Below are 19,880 nucleotides of genomic sequence, written 5' to 3'. Positions count from 1 at the left end.
ATTAATATTACAATATATTTTATTTAACCCCATATTCCAAAATCTTGTCATTTCAACATGTAATCAATACAAAACATTGAGATAAATTAGTTTCGTTTTTAGTTTCCCAGAACTCATTCTTTGAAATCTAGTGGGCTTTTCATACTCACAGCACATCTCCACTGGGACTAACCTCAAGTGCTGCAAAGATACATGTGCCTGTACCTTCCATATTCAGTCGAATGACATTGGCGAATGAATGGGATTTATTTGTGACGGCAGGTGGGTGTAGGGTCCATCGTGGAAATGGAGTCAAGGAGAGGGAGGGGGGAGCATGGTGGCCAGGGGAGGGCACATATGCAGGCCGGAGGAGGAGGGGCAGGCCATGGAGGGAGGGCAGGCATGCAAGAGGAAGAAATGGGTCATGGAGTGGGAGCATGGAACCAAATGGGCCTGCGAAGCTGGGTCCCCAAAACAGCAGAATCCATGGAAGGATTGTAAACTGTGGATCAGCATGGTCAGATTGGGGTTTTTCAAACAACTTTGAGGACAGATTATAAAATATCTAGATAGGATAGAGAACAGTCAGGAGGGTCGTGAGTGTCCGCCATGGGAGAGAAGATAAATCTGTCCTGACTCTCTCCCCATGCCTGCTCTTTACTCTGGAGGTGAACAAATAAACTCACAGGCCTAAAAAGTTCCATGAAGAGCTCCAGGGAGCTCCATGAGCTGGAACATGTCTGCCTGTTGCTTCTTTCAGAATCCAGAAGAGGCTGAGCTGATCGTACTCACCATCATCACCACAATCACCGCAATCACCATCAGTACTTCCTGAGCCTTTCTAATGAGCCAGACCCTCTGCAGAGCCCTTTGTTTATATTAACTCTTCTAAGCTTCTCAACAATCCTACCAGGCAGGGATTACTTTTGCCTCCATTTTACCGATGAGATAACAGAGGCTCGGGGAGGTTAAATGACAAAGCCACACAGCCATGGGGTGGCAGCAGTGGGACCCAATCCAGGTTGTAGGGCTCAGCGGTTCTACAGGCCTGGAAGGGATCTGGAGCCGGGCACATGCTGGATGATGAGGAGCAAACAGACTGCCTGTCTCGGAACGGTGTCAGAAAGGAGCTTCTCCAAGCCTGAGTCAGAGCAGCAGAGATCTGGGTTCTTCCTTCCCCTTTTGAACTGAATGAATGATCTTTCTGTTTCAGCCCAGCTTTACTTCAGAGTCCCCAGAAGGATGGGGGACTCTAAAATCCAGGAGGTCATAACTTGTCCTCCTCCCTGTTCATTTCAGAATCTGTGCCCACCTTTAGAGAGCCATATACTCTCCGAAGGAGTGCCCCTTCTGTCCCTATCAGCCTCTCAAGGTCAGTGACATGTTCCACCCCTCTCAGCAGGCTCACAGGGAGGGTCTCCTTCCTTCCTCCTTCCCTCCCACCTCCCTTAACTCCCTCTTCCTTTTATGCCAGGTCATCTTCTTAGTGCCCTTATACCCTTTGCATTCAGTCTCACAGTCTCCTCCTGAAAGGTGTGATAGATGAAGCCATTGTACAGATTAGAAACCCAGGCCAAGGAACACACAGGACTCCTTTCCACCCACACACCGAAGCTCTTCTCTGCGCTCCCATTACCACCAGAGCCTTTCCCAAAGCCTGTGGAATTTGGCATTTGGATTTATCCTGCTGGCTTATTGGCACTTTAAAAGCCTTTTCTAATTGGTATCTGTTCTCAGTGAGATTCAGCCTCCATTATATGAAAAAAGACCCTCTTACTGACTCCTTGCCTTGCCTTTTTTGAATACAGCAGCAGGTGTGTCTCTTGAATGAGGATTTATTTTTCCCCAAATGAGTTTGAATTCAATTAGCTACAAATATGTTCTGTGTGTGCGCATGCACACGTGTCTATGTATATAAAGACACACATACATGCACATTCAGATTATTTGAACACAAAATCCAATGAGCTGAAATTCCATTTTTGATGTAAATGAGTAAAATTTCTTCATGAAGCATTGTAAGGGGCATTCAGCTCACACTGTATTTAGAGATCAGCATCTCTCTCCATTTTCCCTATTCTTCCAAACATCTCTTCAACTTACTGCAAAGAATGCAGGTCAAAAGTATCTTAAGAAATCCCATGTCTACAGCATGTCCGCTCTTTATTTTAAACCATCTTAAATATATCCTTATCAGAGCCAATGCCCTCCAGTATTCTAAAGGCGTTTGTTGCATAAGCAATTTCTCCATTCCATGGTGGCTTATCTGACAGTTTCCCATTTACTTTCTACTTACTATTGCAATTGACTTTGAATTTTAAAACCCCACTGTGGGTTTAAAGGATCTTGAAGGACAAAATAAAAAACCTAGATTAACAATTACTATAAACCTGCTAGAAAGTAAAAAAAAAAAAATTTTTCTTTTCTATTTGGGCCAAAGAGAAGGCTTGAAGCTCAAGTGTAATCCAAATGCATCATATAATGAAGCGGATATCCTGGAAGAGTGTCTTTATATTTCACTCAACTCTCTGCCTGACTTCATCACTTCATTCTCACTAACTGAAGATAGTCTGAGGATGATGCATTTTTTATCTGAATTCTGGGGAAATGCTTGAACATTAAGCCTCATTTAGACTGAATGAAAATTCATTTTCTTGCTGCCTTTCCTCCCGGCTCCTTTTCTGAGCTTTAATTGAAAGCAACAGCACCAGGCTGTACACCATGCCACCTGAGTTTCTGCACCCCCAGAAGCTCTCTGCCCCAGGTTAAGACCCCCAGTGTTTGTCCTAACAATGGAGAAAACCCGGATGGGATTCTCAGGCTCTGAGACTCAGAAGAAAGAGACAGCTGCTGATGAAACAGCTGGGTGTCAGCTTCGGTGATAGGGCTATGTGGATATGCTTGCCCTTACTCCCAGGAAGTCCCTGCAACTCCCAAGTGCCCCTCTTCGTGCCTCTTCTCTGCCACATCTCCTGTGTGTATTCTCAAGAGTCTGCTTGGTTCTGCTTAACAAGGCTGCCCTCAGTGGTCCATTCTGGTCAAACATCAGAAGAGCAATAGCTAACATTGTGTCAAGTATGCCATGTGGCAAGCACAGTCCTGGGTGCTTGGGAAATAATCATCCATGTATTCTCCACAATGACCCTATCAAATAAATACTATTATTCTCTCATGTTACAAGTGAGGACACTGAGGCCCCAAGTGGTAAAATCAGCTTGTCCAACATCACATAGCTAGTTGATGGTGGAGTCAGTTTACGAATTCAGGTCATCTAGCTCCAGGATCGGTGCCCTTAACCACTGGGCCACACTAGCCATGCCCCTGGGTGCTGATTCTTCCAGGCTCTGTGCTAAGTAACACACAGGTGTATTTTCACATGGTCTTCTCAACAAGTGGGTGTTGCTATTGCATTTTTATAAGATGCATATCCAAGTCATTTAGCCAGTGAGTGTAGGAGCTAGACAAATTTATTTCTTCATTCAATAGACATTTATTGAACATCTAAATGTCCTATCCTCAGTGCCACAGATACGAAGGTGAGAACAGACATTGTTTCACACTCTCATGAAATGGGGCAGGCAGACATTTATCATATTATTCCACAATGAAGCCATCATTGCAAAGTTGGATGAGAAGGCCCAACACAAAAAGCCAGTGCAGGGGTTCTGAACTCGCTGGGGTTGGGGGGCATGTGCTGGGGGCTTTCTCAACATATCCCCCGGGACCCATCCAGGGGAATCCAAGTGACAGTGGGGGTATTGGGGCACAGACAGGGAAAAAAAAAAAAACTATTATCAACAAAGGAGCAGTGTGTGCGTAGGCCTGGCAGTGGAGGACACAAAGTGAGTTTGTGACACTGGAAGCAGGCCAGCATAGCTAGAATGCCAAGAGCCAGGGGAGGGTTGTGGGAATGCCTTGCCATCCATCATTCCATTGGCCGTACAGTTCCCTCAAGGGGAGGGATTCCACTGGCCCTACTATTATAGCAGATTCTTAGCAGCAAATTTTGCTTTTCTTGTTTCATGAGACAGTTGCTAAAAGCATGTTCTCCAGTCTCAGAAACATGGTTTGTGATATGAGCAGGCATAATTTCAAATATCTCTGTGATTTGCCATCACTAACATAATCTGTCAGGGCTCCATTTGCCAAGGAGACCATGCAGGTGAAAACCCTTGTAAACAGTGATGTGCTTTACACGTACCCATGTTATTATCCTTAATAACAGCTCATTCTGGATGATGCATGAACCTCTTACAGGAGTTAATATATGGAAAGCGTTCAAAATGGTGCCTGGCTCCTGTAAACAACTATATAAGTGTTAACTATTATTTCTACTATTATGCCTCCCTTTTTTTTTCTTTCCCCAGGCTTGGTCTGAGGAGGATCTGTGCATGTTTTATGTGTCCCTGTTCCTCTTCTCTTACAGGCCAGAACAAAATCTGCTTCATCCCAGGCATGGTGGGACCTATATTAGAGATGACACTTATCCCTGAGGCCGAGCTCCGGAAAGCCACTATACCTATCTTCTTCGACATGATGCTGTGTGAATATCAAAGGAGTGGGGATTTCAAAAAGGTAAAAAAAAAAAAAAAAAATAAGGCTGGAAACTCATGCCATCCTCCCTAATCCCTAGCCCATTTCCCTATAATGATATCCTCGTTCCATCTGCCTGGGCTTCATTCAGGGGCTTGACGGTAGGATAGGAACATTATTCATGTGCCCAGGATGACCTGGCAGATCGGATTTGGTCACCATTCTATCATGCTTTCCTGCCCAAGGCCAAGATTAAAATGCACCTTCTTGCTGTGGATCAGCTTGGTCCCTTTCTCTATAGTACAAGTACCCTACTTCCCTACCTAGGAGTTCCCTCAGGGTGTGTCCAAAGAGCCCACCGCTCCCACCCGCCCCCATCTTGCGCCTGCCTCTGTCCAGCACTTTCTATTCTGGGACAACCTGGAAGATCGATATTGTCTAGAAAGAGCTGACCCTACCAGGAGTCATACTCAGCCATGAGTCAAAATTGACAGCGGATGGCGTCAGTTGCCCAGGAGAGACCTGTGGAGCTGCCATGGCAATAGGAAGCTTTCCCCAGCATGGAGGGAGTGAGCGCCTTGCATGAAGCACAGGTGTCTCTGGCCAAGTATTTTCATTGAAAAGTCCCGTCAAGCTTGAAGAACAAGGACCACTCTCTCGACCCCGTCACTACAGAAGCTTCTGACAGTGCAGTAGGCACCCGTTTCCACAAGAGGTTCCTGGCAGTGTTCAGTAGTTTCGTCCAGTTCAGGAAGGTTGGTGTTTAAGTCTTGTCAGGCTGCCTTAGTGGTTCCCTCGGATCTTGACCCCCTGTCCTCTCTGCTACACCTTCCCACCTGGTTTTACGCCTAACGGGCTCTTCCTCCTCCTCCCCCAGGATTTCTGCCTCTCATTCTAGACCATCTCCTGCCACCAAACAATTTCCCTTAAAACAGGTACTTAAAAGGCAGCAGGTTCCAAACTGCCTTTCCTTAAAATCCCTACAGATCTTACCCCTTTCTTGCTTATTGGTTCTCAAGTCCCCACCCAGTAACGTCCAAACCCTTCTGCCTGTGTCCAGGGCCCTCCTTGCTCTGGCCTTCAGTCAGCCTTGTCAGCTGTTATCCCCACCTCATTTCCCACCCCACCTGTTCTCTAGCTATTCCCACAGCTCACCTGAATTGGGGTGCCTCGGTCACCATCTTCCCTCCATGTGTTTCTCCTTCCTGCTACTATTCTGCCCTGTTCACAGTCCTGCCTGCCAACACCTAAACCCCTACTGATCCTGCAAAGTCCATTGCAGAACTGGGTCCATTAAGAGACCCTTCCCTCTATTCCTACATCATTTTATCTCTCTGAGGTATGATGATTATATATTGCCTTGCCTTATACTCATTCCTGAGTATTCTCTGCATCTTCCTCATCCTTATCTAATAAAAGTGATGATGATGATGACAGAAATGGCTGCCATGAGCTGGGTGCTTACTATGTGTCAGGCACTATAAGTACTTTCCATATGTTAGTTCATATGATCTTATTTATTGTAACCCTATGAGTTAGGTAGCATTATCATGCCCATTTTAAAGATGAAATTATTGAAGCCTAGAGAGGTAAAATCACTTGCTCAAAGTCATTCGTCAACAAAGAGATGGGGCAGAGACTGCAACACACAAGTCACTGTAAGTCCCCAAACCATGCTGTGCCTACTACATTATCCAGCCCCTGGTATTATCACAGTAAATGTTGGCTGAATAAAAGAATGCATGGCATTCTCTCCAGCAGTGGTTTCTCAAAATATGTTCCATGGAGCACTAATCCAAACAAATGCTCTAGGGAAGCGGGTTTCGAGGCTAAATACCTTTGGAAGCCACTACATATGGTAGCCCCTCTGGGAGATTTCCAGTGCACATTAACATAGTCAAAGCACTGAGGCATTCCACCGTAAACAGACCTGCTCAATTTCCCAAACTTATTTGTGCAGGAAGTATCAATTAGCTATGCCATTCTGCCAGTCTCTTTGGAAAAATATTGTTCTAAGGGGAAAAAGATGCTACAGGTGGTCCTCAACTTACAATGGTTTGATTTACAATATTTTGACTCTACGATGGTGTGAAAGTGATACACATTTAGTAAAAAAAACCTTACCCTCAAAATCAACATTGTATTATAAAGTAGGTTTTGCATTAAATGATTTTGCCCAACCATAGGCAATGTAAGTGTCCTGAACATGTTTAAGGTAGGCTGGGCTAAGCTATGATGTTCAGTAGGTTAGGGATTTTAAATGCATTTTCACCTTAACTATATTTTCAACTTGCAGTGGGTTTATCAGGACATAACCCCATTATAAACTGAGGAAGATCTGTAATTAGCTCTGATGATACCAGTGTGAGAGGGTACTCTCCTGCCCAGGAATTAATTAGCAGCAGCTCTCTAGTCCCAGAAAGGCTAGTGACCAGCTGTCCCCTCGGCAAAGAGCCTGAAAAGAAATCAGGTTCAGGAGGTCAGATAGAGGAGGATACCATATCCAACCAGTTGGGATCTGGGGGACTGGAAGGTGAAACCCAGAGTGTGTGTTTAAAGGCAGTTTGCAGTCTGCTGCCTTTTAAGGGGGAAGTGAAGTGTGTGAAGCTTGGTAACATGTAGAGGGCACACAATGTGAGATGAAGGGCATCACACTTACCCTCAGGTCAGCACTCCCTCCAGAGGTGTGTGCACCAGCTGGCTCAGGAGATGTCCTGGGAGCAGGTGTGCAAAGGAAACACTCCAAGTACCTGATAGTATGCCATATTTAAAAAACAAGCAAGCCCTTCATTTCTGGATTATGATCTGACAGTTGTGTTAGTGTCCTCATGTGTTTAGTAGCCTTCAGAGGCTTGCCTGGGTATGATTTTTTTTTTTTTTTTTTTTTTGCCCTAAAGGATTTCCTTATTGTGGCATCCCCATGACATCTACCCACCAGTTTTCCATGAATGGGGGTCATCCTTAGACTCCTCGCTCCAAGCTATGTTCCTTGTAATAATGTTCCCCAATTGCTTCTCCTAATTTTTCCCGTATCAAAAGAGACAGGACAATCAGGCTGACTAATGGGGCAGTTTTCCGTGAAAAAACCAGCTGGTGTGCTTGGTGGGAGCTCAGCTATGGAATGAGCAGATCCAGGCATGTCTCCTTGGTTCAGAGTAAGCAGCCCTGGAAGGTGTCCCCAGGAAAGAAGGAAGCCAATCCCTCATGAACCCCAAGCAGCCCTGATGGCCAAATCCAGAGTGAACCCTGGAATGGGGTCTGAAATCCAGGAGGCATTGCTTGCAAACTAGCATTAGGGAATGATACCAAAATTATCAGCTAAGAACCAGGTGCCTGTAAGATGACAGGTTTACCTTTCCAAAAATTGAGTTTCTTAAAGGAAATAGTGGAACCAAGAGTACAGGTTAGCAGGACCCTTGCTCCCAGTTCACACCATGGCCCCTGGCCTGGTACCCAACATCTTGTGGTTCTCTTGCTGACCTGCCTTTGCTCAGGCTTTTCCTTTGATTTCTTCACCCGAAGAGATTCTACCCAGTCTACTCAGAGATTCTACTTCAGCTGAGGCCTCACGTTTTGAGACAGCCCTTTGTGCTTCCTGAGGCAATGGTTCATATGGATGCAAAAGACAGATTTGCTCAAGCAGGATGTGCAAGGACTGCAACTAGGACAGGAAGGGGTTAGACACTGATGGACTTCAGGGGGCGTGGGGTGGGGAAAAGAAGGCTCTGGGGCAATCTCTCTTTCTGCTCTGAGTTTCTTTTGCAACCCCATTGCCAGATTTCCCTGCCTTCTCCTCTAGCCCAAATAAGATAGCTGATGCGTTTGACTGATAACCTTTATCCCTCATGAGTACAGCACTTCACCCAAGACCATCTCAGGGGTTTCTGTCCTATGCCTCAGACTGGGTGTCCCATCCCTGGTACACTCCATAATTCCCTTGGTGGGGCTATGGACGGGGCAGTTTCGGCAAAAGGAGCCTTGGGTTGCCACATTGTGGCTGGTATGGCCGTGCCTGGTCAGGGTGAAATGCATCTTGTCCTGCCTGCGTGGAGCTCAGGCATATCACTTGTCCCACATTGCATGACAATCTACTGATAGATCTGTCTGTCACAAGACCATGAGGTTCTTTTAGAGCTGAAGCCAATCTCTCATTCCTGAACTCCCAGCTCCTATCAAGTGCCTGTCATAAATGTGGTGGGAACCACGTCAGTGTTCCCAGGATGAATGGAGGCATTCAAACCTGCATCCTACCGCATTTCAGAGGAAAAGCCTTGGCACAGGGAGGAGTATTCCAGTGAATACTTTCATAATGTAGAGTAATGAGTGGAGCTGACCATTGCTTGAGTAATCCACAGAGGCTGGGTAGACCAGCTGTCTTCCAGGCCAATTCTTTGTGGAGGGAGAGGTTTTGGGGTTTCTAGGTGAAGGTTGGTGGGAAGGAGTGGGAGTCCTGGGGCACAGAGAAGAGTGGTTACCTATGATACAGATCGTAGAATGGGACTGTGGAACAATCAGCCTGAGGGTCTGAGCTGTAGCCGGCAGGAGGTTCCAGAGGAAATCCCTCTCTCAGAGATGGAAGAGGTAATAGGATTTGATAGCAGCACATAGAGCAGCAGCTAGAACATAGCACAAGGTCAGTAATTGCTTGGTGAATGAATTAATGGACAGAAATATCAGTTTAGCAGATCCCACTGAAACTGAGTCTTGGCATGGAGTAAGGTGGTGATTCAAATGGCTTAGAACATAATGTGGAAAAGAGCAATCAATTCAGTAAATATATACTGGACACCTACTGTATTGTGGACATTGTATTTTAGAGTCAGATAGGTTTGCTGCTTATGGGCTGGATAAATTTGGGTAAGTTATTTAACCTCTTTCAGCCCCAGTTTCTTTATCTGTAAAATGAATATCATAATACCATTATAGGTTCCCAAACCAGAGCTCTACAGGGGATGATCTGGAGCAGGCAGGGACAAGATAACTCCAAGAAAATTAGGAAGCTGCCCTGGCTCCCTTCTTACATGACATTATTGTCTCCAGCTCTTCCCCAACGCTGCCCCAAGTCTGCTTCCATCCACCCCCAGAAAACCAGCATTTCATTAACAAAGGAGGCCATAGTCTGACTTACTGAGGCCAATTCCATCCCTGCTATCTCTCTGCCAACCTGGCCTTTCACACTATCTCTGCCCCTCCTATACAAAGTCAAAGTTAACATCATACCTTTGAAGAAGAGCTCTTGTTTCCTAAATTTCACACTCCTCCAGGATTCTAGGCAAACAAATAATGAAAATAGCCAAGATGTTCTCGGTCAGGAGAGGCCGCAGAAGCAATGCAGGGAAGGCATGATGCAGAAGTGAGGCCTGCATGAGTCATTGTGCTAGAAGAGGGAGGCCCACCCAGGAGGGCTGGGCTCCTAGAGTTCACTTCCTTTTCTCTGACTAGGGCTTTTTAAGATTTGTATTGGGCCTCTGTAGCATTGACTACTGTGAAAGTAGCCTGCAGCTGCTCCTTAAGGAATACCCACCTTGCAGGGATGGGGGAGGAGTCAACAATGTGATACAGTTGTGTAGCTGTGGATGAAAATGGAATTGATTTGGAGAAGCCAGAAGCTCTGCACAGTGGCACAGCATAGTGTATGTTTGGGAGCAAATGCTGCGCCCTTGGGCCTACTCTGGTCAAGTCCATCCATCCTTTGAAACCCAAGACAAAGGTTCCACTTTCCCTCAGTTTCCTTCTTTATAAAATAGGAATGATGATAACCATCCCCCTTGGCTATTGTAAAGACTAAGTGAGATTATGATGCTATTGACAATGACAATGTCAACAATGTCATGATGATTGATAACAATTATTGAGCACTTACTATGTGCCAAGCGCCATGCTAAGCCTTTCATGTGTTTTCCCATTAACTCCTCCCAGCACCACTCTAAGTAGGTGCTGTTTTAAATCTCAACGTAATAGATGAGAAAATTGAGCCCCAGAAAGCTTATTAACTTGCCCAAGGTCACATAGTAGGGAAAAAAGTCAAAGCAAGACTCAAATTAAGTCTCTTGGATGCCAATGGCTGTGCTCATAGCCACTCCAGAGCACAGTGCCTGCTGGGGAGCAAAACGAGCCACAGTCTGCTCTGGGATGTGCCTGACTGAACCCTCACTCTCTGACCTGCCCTGGAGGGCTCAGGCATGGTATGGCATCAGCCAGCTTTGCACAAGCCCTGGCACCCTGTAATTTCCTTCCCTGCAGGCTCTTTTGTGACCCCGTGACAAGTGCTTATTTACCCCATGCACATCTCTGCTCTAAAGGCAAGTTCATCACATGAGGAGGAATCATGCCAACATTTAGCATTGAACAACTCAGACAAGAAAAAATGCTGTTTTTTCTCCCCCAGAGCTGCTTTCCAGTAACATTCAGCAGTAATAGCAATAACATTAGCAGTAATCATAAACAGACGAGTAAACCCGATGCATATGTGAGTTTATGCTTTCCCCTGGTGCTTTATGTATAAAATCTCCTCCAGCCCTCCTAACTACCCCCAGGCAGTAGGTACTACTATTATATTGATAGGCCAAATCTGTCCTGCTACCTGTTTTTGTAAATAAAGTTTTATTGGAATACAGCCATGCTGATTTGTCTATGTGTTATCTATGGTTGCTTTTGTGTTACAGCAGCAGAGCTGAGTAGTTGTGACAAAGACTGTCCAACCTGCAAAGCCTAAAATGTTTGCAGTCTGGCCCTTTACAGAAAATGTTTGCTGACCCCTAATATAAACTCTGAAACAGGATTAGAAAGACCTACTAGCTTTCCCAAGATGGTGGAGGGAATGGAGCAGACACGTCTAGACTTCCAGACAGTCTAACATCAGAGCCCATGCTTGTAGTCCTTCAGCTGTATTCTTCCTGCCCTAGGCTTGCTTTAGTAGACATCTCTAATCAACATAGCGCCAACCCTTGACTCTGGATGATATTATGCCTACAAGATGCTTAGTACAATGCATCATATAAGGTCCATGATATTCAAGTGCAGACTGGCAGCCCAGACCCTTGTCATATTGGCCCCCATCTAGGTCTTCATTCTAATCTTTTTCCTTTCTCTCTTTCTTGAACTCTGCTCCTGCTGAACAGCTTTCCTTATTTTTCTCTACATTCCTACCTCCACCCTTTGCTCACTACTAGGCATGCCTCCTACCTAGAATTCCCTTCCTCTTCATATTTATCACAATCCTATCCATCTTCCAGGTTTTATGTATCTCTTTCCATAAATCTTCCCCAAACGTAGAAACTCATAGAAAATTTTCTCATTTGTGCTGTGTAGGCTTCTGGTCATTTCCTTTGGCCCTCAGTACACAAAAGTGAGGGAACAATGGCACCACAGATGTGAACTGAGGGAAGAGTGACTCCAGCCCCTGCCTTCAATCACCTGAAGACTCCAACCAACTAGACTGGGCTTGATCCTTTGTGCACTGAAAAGAGCCTGCCAAAAGGTCTCTGCCATTCATCTGAGACTTTAGACAAGCCACTTAAATTCCCCGAGCCCTATTAATACCTGACACTTACTGAAGTAGAGCCAGTCCAGGGCTATCTGCTCCTCATGCACTTTCACATTTAACAGTGATCCTCCTTGGGGCACCTGGGTGGCTCCGTCGGTTAAGCGTCCAACTCTTAATTTCTGCTCAGTCATGGTATCAGGGTCATGAGATCAAGCCCCACATCAGGCTCCATGCTGGGTGTGGAGGCTGCTTGAGATTCTTTCTCTCCCTCTCCCTCTGCCCCTCCCCCCTGCTTGTGTACGCTCTCTCTCTCTCTCTTCAAAAAAAAAAAAAAAAGTGATCATCTGTAAATATGACCTCCAGACCTCATGGAGATATTTTAAGGACTGAGGATAGAAAGGTTGGGTGAGGAGCCAGGGGTACCCACCCAAAGACTGCCTTGACCTTGGTGACCTTTGCCAAGGGCCTCCTTCCCTTCTCCAGATGCCAGTTTCTTATTTAATGGGAAAATTGAGAAGTGCACTGCATGATGTGGATGGACTCATCAGGGCATGTTATTAAAACAGTACAAACCGTTTTTACATTACAGCCATGAAAAGGGACCCAGTATGGCCCTTTAAAATATTGAAAAAACCATGAACTGAAGTGGGTGAGATGCTTCTAGATGGTGAAAGTAGGGAAATAGAACACTCTCTGTCTTCACTGTAACAAGATTTGGTGGGACTGTGGGTATGTGCTCACTTTCAAGTCACTTACCAAGTCTGATCTCTGACCATTACAGTTGTCCCCAGTCCTTATTCTCTGAGGCATCAGCTCATACAAATAATGGCAGCTTCAAGTATGGATGGGCTCAGGGGCTCAGTGTTTCTCCATCTCCCCCTTTCCGCTTTTCTCCATATTGGTGTCGTTCCCAGGCACACTCTTTCATTGTGGTCATCTCCAGCAGCCTCAGGCTTACAGCCTTCCATCTTCATGTGGAGCAGACAGACTCCTTGCTAAGAGTTCCTGAGCCTTTATTAATCTTAGTGTCTAGATGATGAAAGATACTGATTAAGAGCTAGGCCTGGGTCACGTGCCCGTACCTGGCGCTAGGAAGGCATGGTCAGCTCACCTGCATCCCGGAGACTGGGACCACGACCAGTGTGATCACCAAAGTAGGGAGAAAGGTATGCCAGACCGACAGAAATGATAGCTGTCCATGACACCATGCCATTCCCTGAAGATGCAGGGCTCTGTCACATACCTCCATGTCTTTGCACACACTGTGCCCTCTGCTCGAAATGCCCTTTCCCCTTCACTCACCCTTCCCACTCCCTCCTTCCTTCTCTCTCCAGTGCTTACCATCTACTTTTCTTCCCCGTGCTCTGCGGAACTCCCCAAAGGCAAGCATAACATCCTGTTCCGTGTGCACTCCCCCTTCCTGGTACTGACCCTTAGAAATGATAGGTGCTCCCTAAAGCTTTGGTTAAAATAACAAATTGACTAATTTCAACATTCAGCCTCCTAACATTGTTATTATTGATTTCCATGTCGTATTTCCTCAGTTTGAAAATGAAATCATCCTCAAGCTGGACCATGAGGTGGAAGGAGGCCGAGGAGATGAGCAATACATGCAGCTGCTGGAGTCAATGTAAGTTCAGCGCCCCGTGAGCGGGAGGAGCCGGGGGGTGGGCTGGAGGCTGGAGGGCTCAGAACTCCAGGGCCTTCGGAGGCTCTCTCCTCCCCCTAGAGATCCATCTGGTGGCTCCTGGTATTGAAGAAACTCCACTTTTAAAAGAAACCTCAAATATCTCTCCCTAGAGTGGCTGTTTCTTTGATATTGATGGAATGGGACAGATAAAAAGAAACTTTGCTGTGTTAGGAAGAGGAAAACAATCCACCAAAATGTTCACTTTCGTTACCTCTTTGCTGTGGAATAATTCTTGCTAGTTTTTCCTTTTTTCTCTTTTAATCTTAGACAGATGTTGATCATGACCAACATATAGGGAGCGCATGAAGCACATGGATGCCATGCCAAATGCTCTCTGCGCACTGCCTCGTTTAGCTGCATTTACTCTCTGATCCCCGGGTCACAGCGCTGGCCCCTGAGGCTCATGGGAGGGTCTTGTCTGAGGAAACTAGAACAAGCTGGTTGGGTGGACAAGCTGGGACCCGAACCAGCTCTGCCTGACTGTGGGGCACAGGCCTGAGTGAGGCAGTACACAGTGGTCAGCACTGAACTGGGAGTCAGGACACTGATTTAACATCTTATTGAGATATAATTTATACACTATACAGCCCACTAAATGTGTACAATTCAATGGCTTTTAATGTATTTGCAGAGCTATACAATCATAACCACAATCAGTTGTAGAACAGTTTTGTTCCCTCCCAAAAGAAACCCCATGTCTTTTAGCCATCATCACCCCTACATTCTGTCCCTGTGGATTTGTCTATTCTGCACATTTCATATAAATGGAATCAATATATAGTCCTTGGTGCGTATTTCCAAGGGTCAGCTATGTTGTAGCAGGTGTCAGCACTTAATTCGTTTTTGTGGCTAACTGATATTTCACTGTTTAGACACCCCATTTTGTTTATTCACTTACCTATTAATGGACATTTCGGCTGTTTTTACTTTTTCACTATTAAGAATGGTGACGCTATGAACATTTGTGTGTAAACTTTTGTGTGGACATACGCTTACAGTTCTCTTGGGTATAAACCTAGGAGTGGAATTGCTGGGTCATTTGGTAAACTCTGGCCTTTTGAGGAACCATGAGACTGTTTTCCAAAGTACTGGACCACTCACATTCCTACCAGCTGTGTATGAGAGTTCCAGTTTTTCCACATTCGACCCAACACTTATTAATATCTCTCTTACTAATTAGAGCCATCCTAGTGGCTGTGAAAGTGATATTGTCATTTTGATTGGCGTTTCCTTGATGGCTAATGATGTTAAGCATTTTTTTCATGTGCATATTGACCAATTGTATATATTTGGAGAAAGACATTGGGTTTTAACCCTGATCCTAACACCTAGCATCTCTATAACTCTGGGCCAATCACATCTTTAGCCTCAGTATCTCCATCTATAAAATGGGAAGAATAAGCCTGTGGTTATTTTAAAGACTGAGTAACTATAAAGCATCTGGCACACAGCAGGTAAAAGCTTAGTAAATTACTTTGTTCAGACACCTGATTCCCAGTTCCTGTCTCCATGTCAGTTGTCCTCTTTCCCCCAGAACGACTTCCTCCAAGGTTTAGGACTGTGGCTCATTTCTTCCTAGTTGTATATTCTCTGATTTGTATGATTCTCTGATATAACTCTGATTTTGGATTCTTTTCCCAATCCTTTTTGAATATTGCAACTTTAATAACAAAAGCAAGACTAAAGGCCTTGCTTTAACCCTCACAGTGACCCTCCTTGCCCTGCTCCTTAGGCCGAGCAGATTCCCAGCAGTACTGTCTCGGCGGGCCCTGTCCCCCTTCTGTCACTGTGCACAGCCCTCACTAAACACATGGATTCCAAAGGTGGCTCAGCCGGAAGGAGAAACCCACTGTCTGCCCCTCGGGTGGGTGTCGACACTGACTGTGCAGGGTAAAAAGTGACATTTTGCCTGAGTCAATGTTTATTTTAAAGTTCCTAAAAGGAAAATCTAAATAATGACCATAAGTGAAACCATTTACAGTGCTGGCAATTTCCATTTTTATAAGCGGATGGGGCTCTGTGGCAGTCTTCAAATGATCAACAGGATTTTCTAATCCTTCCTGAGTGATTATTTATAAAAGGAATCCTTAGAGGTTGAGGAAATCAAAAGTAGCTCATTATTTTTGCTCCTGAGATAGAGGTGTGAATGATTTCTACAAAACTAATCAAACCCAACCAGAGGAGTCAAGGTCCTATTAGAATGTCCAGGGGCCAGGTCCTTGCTTCTTCCTTTGAACTTTCTGAGCCTCAAGTTTCCTTATCTGCAAATTGGGGATAAAAATACTATCCGGCTCTTAGAGTTTTCATTGAGATTATGCAAGAGAAGTCATGTAAAGTACTTAGCACAATTTCTGATAACTAGTAAGTACTCTGGAAATATTAGCTATTATTATTATTGTTATTCTCCAGGTAGATACTGATGTGGTTATTTGAAACCATGAACCTACCTGGCATATCTCCTCCAGGCTAGTCATCCTCAATTCCTCCAGACCTTCTTCTCAGCCCGTCATTCAGGGCTTCCACTGGTGTGTAGGACCTGCTCTGGGCAAACACAGTCCTGTGGGTACATGGCTTAGGAATATGATGGTGCCTCTGTGAATAGAGCAGGGCTTCCCTCCCTGGGGCAGCTATAGCCCTGCATTAAGGCACAAGGCTTAGGGCATGGAGTGGGGCTGAATTTCAGCCTTTATGGGCTCTTGTGCAGTACACAAGCTATACAACCTTACAGAACATCCCACTCCTCCTTACCCCCAGAACTGTCCTCAGAGCCCACTCCCATTTGTCCATAACTGTCTTAATGTGAAGGTCCCACATTGAATGGAGTAATTAGACGTGCTATTCTGCTGTATGCCATCTGCCTGAGAATTTTTCTAGAAGTGGCTAGGGAGCTGGAAAGCTGAAGGGGACAGAGAATGTGTTCTAGGGCCAAGATCCCACCCAAGCCAGTTCAGTACCTGAAAGAGGACCTGTCATATGTAGTACTGCATACATCATTTTTAAAGGAATGAGTGAAAACCCAGTTCCATCAGCACTGACAGAGAGTGGGCCTGGGCTCCTCCCTCTGAAGGCCTCCCACACTGAATGCAAATCAATTTCAAGGCTCTGTGAACTCCCTCCAGGCCCCTCAAGGCAGGAGCTTAGACCTGGAGTGGTTGGCAAGGGCTCTGCCACCTCTCCTTCCATTGAGTGAAGAATTATCTGCATCACCTGGAGATTCCCAGGACCCCTTTTCATTGTACTTGTCCTCTATTGTGGATTCAAAGGAGAGGAACAGCTCGGTGACCTTGGCAGGACCCGTGGGCCTCATGCCTCCTCTATAAATTGATGATGTTAATAATGCCCAACTCAAGGAAATTTTGTAAGTATTGAACAAGATAACCAATAAAATGGGTTTGCACAGCATCTGGAACACAGGAAGTACTCAATAAATGGTAGTATTATATACTATGGTTAGTTTTTATTTCTGTATCTGCTTCCCCTGCTACACTGTGATTTCCTAGAAGTCAGTGTCTTAATGATTTCTGAATCCCTAGTTCCTAGAACAATATCTGTTGAGTGGATGGATGGATGGTGGATGGTGAACAGCTGGGTAATTTCCAAACAATCTGCCAATCCATCTCACCATATGAGCAGCCTTCTTACCCTATGCCTAAAGAATAGTGAAACTGAGAAAGCCAAGACTGTGTTCTTCTGAACCCATGCTTTGCAAAGGACCAATAACACTAGCATCATCCAGGAGCTTTTTAGAAATGCAGAATCTCAGGCCCTAGCCCAGATCTACTAAACCAGAATCTATTAACAGAATCTATTAATCCCCACGTTATTCCCATGCACATCGAACTTTGCAAAGCCCTGGACTAAACAAGTTGTTCTTAATGTTGGCTGCATATTGGAATCACCTAGAGAACTTTAAAAAAAATAAAATACTGCTACCTGGCTCCCACTCCCAGAGATACAAAGTCATTGATTTTAGGGTGGGCATTGAGCTTTATAAAATGCTCCCCTGCTGATTCTGACATGCAGTTGGGACTGAGAACCACTAGTCTGGCTACACTCAGGCCGTGAGATACCTTCTGGGTCTGAGCTGCCTGGGAGGCTGTGAGGAATCACACTCCAAACACTGGACAAAGCTTTGTCACATTGTCATTAGCTTGGGAAACAGGGCTGGAAGTGACTGTCCCAGAAGGAGTCAGGCACAGCTGTGACTGAGCCAGACAGGCCTAAATCACAGGACAATTTGCATCTTTCATTGAGAGCCAGAGAACAGGTGCTTCTCCCACGGAGAAGATGGATTTGTCTGATCACAGCCACAGTTTGAGATGTCGCCTCCTTGCAGCCTGGCCTGGCTTCTGGGAGGAAATGACCCTCCAAAGTCCTTGCCTTTCTCACCTTTCCCTCTTAGGAGATCTTGGGACCTAAGCCGCCATGGGGAAAGTAGCCAGAAACGAACAGTAGCCTGGGTAATTCTTGTCTACTCAAGATGCCTGAGAACATGCCACAGTATTTCTCTGTGGGAAAATAGGGAAGTATTTGGCTTGATTCCCAAGGTCACCCCTTACCACCAGAGTGATTTGGGAAGGTCATTTAACCTCTCTGAGCCTTGATTCCTTCATCTATAAAATGAGGGGAATAACTTTTACCAGTCAGACTTATCGTGATGATTTCTTAAGAAAAAAAGTGACTAGAAAAAAAGAAAAAGAAAAAGTGATTAGTACAGTGTCTGGTGCAGAATAAGTGATTACTATAAAGTAGTATTTTAATCCATCTGTCTCCCCTTGCCTAGCCTGTGGGCCTCCTGAAAGTAGACATGAATTTTTTTATATTTCTTATTTTATCTTTCTCCCCATCCCCACCCCACACAGTGCCTATCATAGGACCTAACAACTAATAGATGCTTAAGGAATGTCACATATTTTATTTTTGATTTTTTAAATTTAGAATACTAATATTACAACAAATGTAAATTTTTCAAATAACATATGCACATTTAAATTTTAAAAATGAATACTTCCTTCTCTATTCTCCCACCTAGACCCCTTGTCAGAAGCAACCACCATTAAGAGTTTGGTGTTTATCCTTCCTGACCATATTTGGCACATTTATAAGCACACAGAGATACATGATGCAGACATGCACCTCTACTTACAAACGCTAGAGCCAGAATGCTGATATTTAACAACTGTGTGACCTTGGACAAGTTAGTTGGCCTCACTGTGTCTTAGTTTCCCCATCTGCAGGCATCCCATCTTGTAAGACAAAGATGGGAGTTTAAATGAGTTACCATTTGTGAGACATTTGGAATAATGCCTGGGACATGGTAGGTTCTATGTCAGTTGGTTAAATAAAAAATAAATATTGTTCTGAGGCTTACTTTTCTCACTGATCTGTATATTTTATAGAGCTTTTTATGTTAAAGCATATTGAGGTCTCATACTTTTTAATGTCTTCATAGAACTACATTTTGTGAATATACTTTATTAACCATTTGCCGATTGATGGACATTTAAGATGGTTTCAACTATTTCACTGCAGACACAATTTGTAACTATTATAAATCTTTGCATGCTTCTGGGAATATTTCTGTCACATCGATTCCCTGAAGTAGAATGGTTGGGTCGGAGGGTATGTACATTTACAATTTTGATAGATACTGTGAAAATTGCTACTCAAAAGGTTGTACTGATTTACTTCCAATGTGGGTGTGTACAAGTGACCATTTCTCCACACCATTGCCCACACTGGACATTTTTTTTTTCCCATTCTGATGGTGGACAAAAAATTAAATACTTGTTAAACTGTATGGCCAAATAAGTATATAAATGAATACGTGATTGAATAAATGAACAAAATGAGCCAACACATGAACCAGAGGAGCTTGGATTCACTGGTTTATCTGCTCCCCTCCCCCACCAACACACCGGCCATGAGCTCACCGCCCTCCCATCTCTGCCCACAGCCTGATGGAGTGTGCTGCAGAGCACCCGACTATTTTCAAGTCGGTGGAAAACTTTGTGAACCTGGTGAAAGGCCTCCTGGAGAAGCTGCTCGATTACCGGGGTGTGATGACAGATGAGAGCAAAGACAACCGCATGAGCTGCACCGTGAATCTGCTGGTGTGTGGGGTTGGCCACCTTGCCCCAAGGTCCCATCAGACCAGAGTCCTGGGGGGCATTGCCCGGTCTGGGGTTTCAC

At 44.9% G+C, this 19,880-nt stretch overlaps 1 protein-coding gene across 1 annotated transcript in view; it reads left to right on the top strand.

Moving 5' to 3' along the window:
* The window catches only part of DOCK2 (dedicator of cytokinesis 2), a 407,203-nt gene that overhangs the window by 346,660 nt on the left and 40,663 nt on the right, over nt 1-19,880 (top strand). Inside the window, exons 33-35 of the mRNA XM_028102762.2 lie at nt 4,406-4,554; nt 13,543-13,628; nt 19,645-19,801. Coding sequence (XP_027958563.2) covers nt 4,406-4,554; nt 13,543-13,628; nt 19,645-19,801 — 392 coding nt within the window. The remainder of the gene's footprint in view (nt 1-4,405; nt 4,555-13,542; nt 13,629-19,644; nt 19,802-19,880) is intronic.

The sequence above is a fragment of the Eumetopias jubatus genome, unplaced genomic scaffold (genome assembly GCF_037043125.1).
Source record: "Eumetopias jubatus isolate StellerSeaLion01/CBP00866 unplaced genomic scaffold, mEumJub1_p1.0 scaffold_5, whole genome shotgun sequence".
NCBI classification, from domain to species: domain Eukaryota; kingdom Metazoa; phylum Chordata; class Mammalia; order Carnivora; family Otariidae; genus Eumetopias; species Eumetopias jubatus.
Note: the sequence above shows the minus strand (reverse complement) of the source record. Positions and strands in the feature narration are given on the sequence as shown.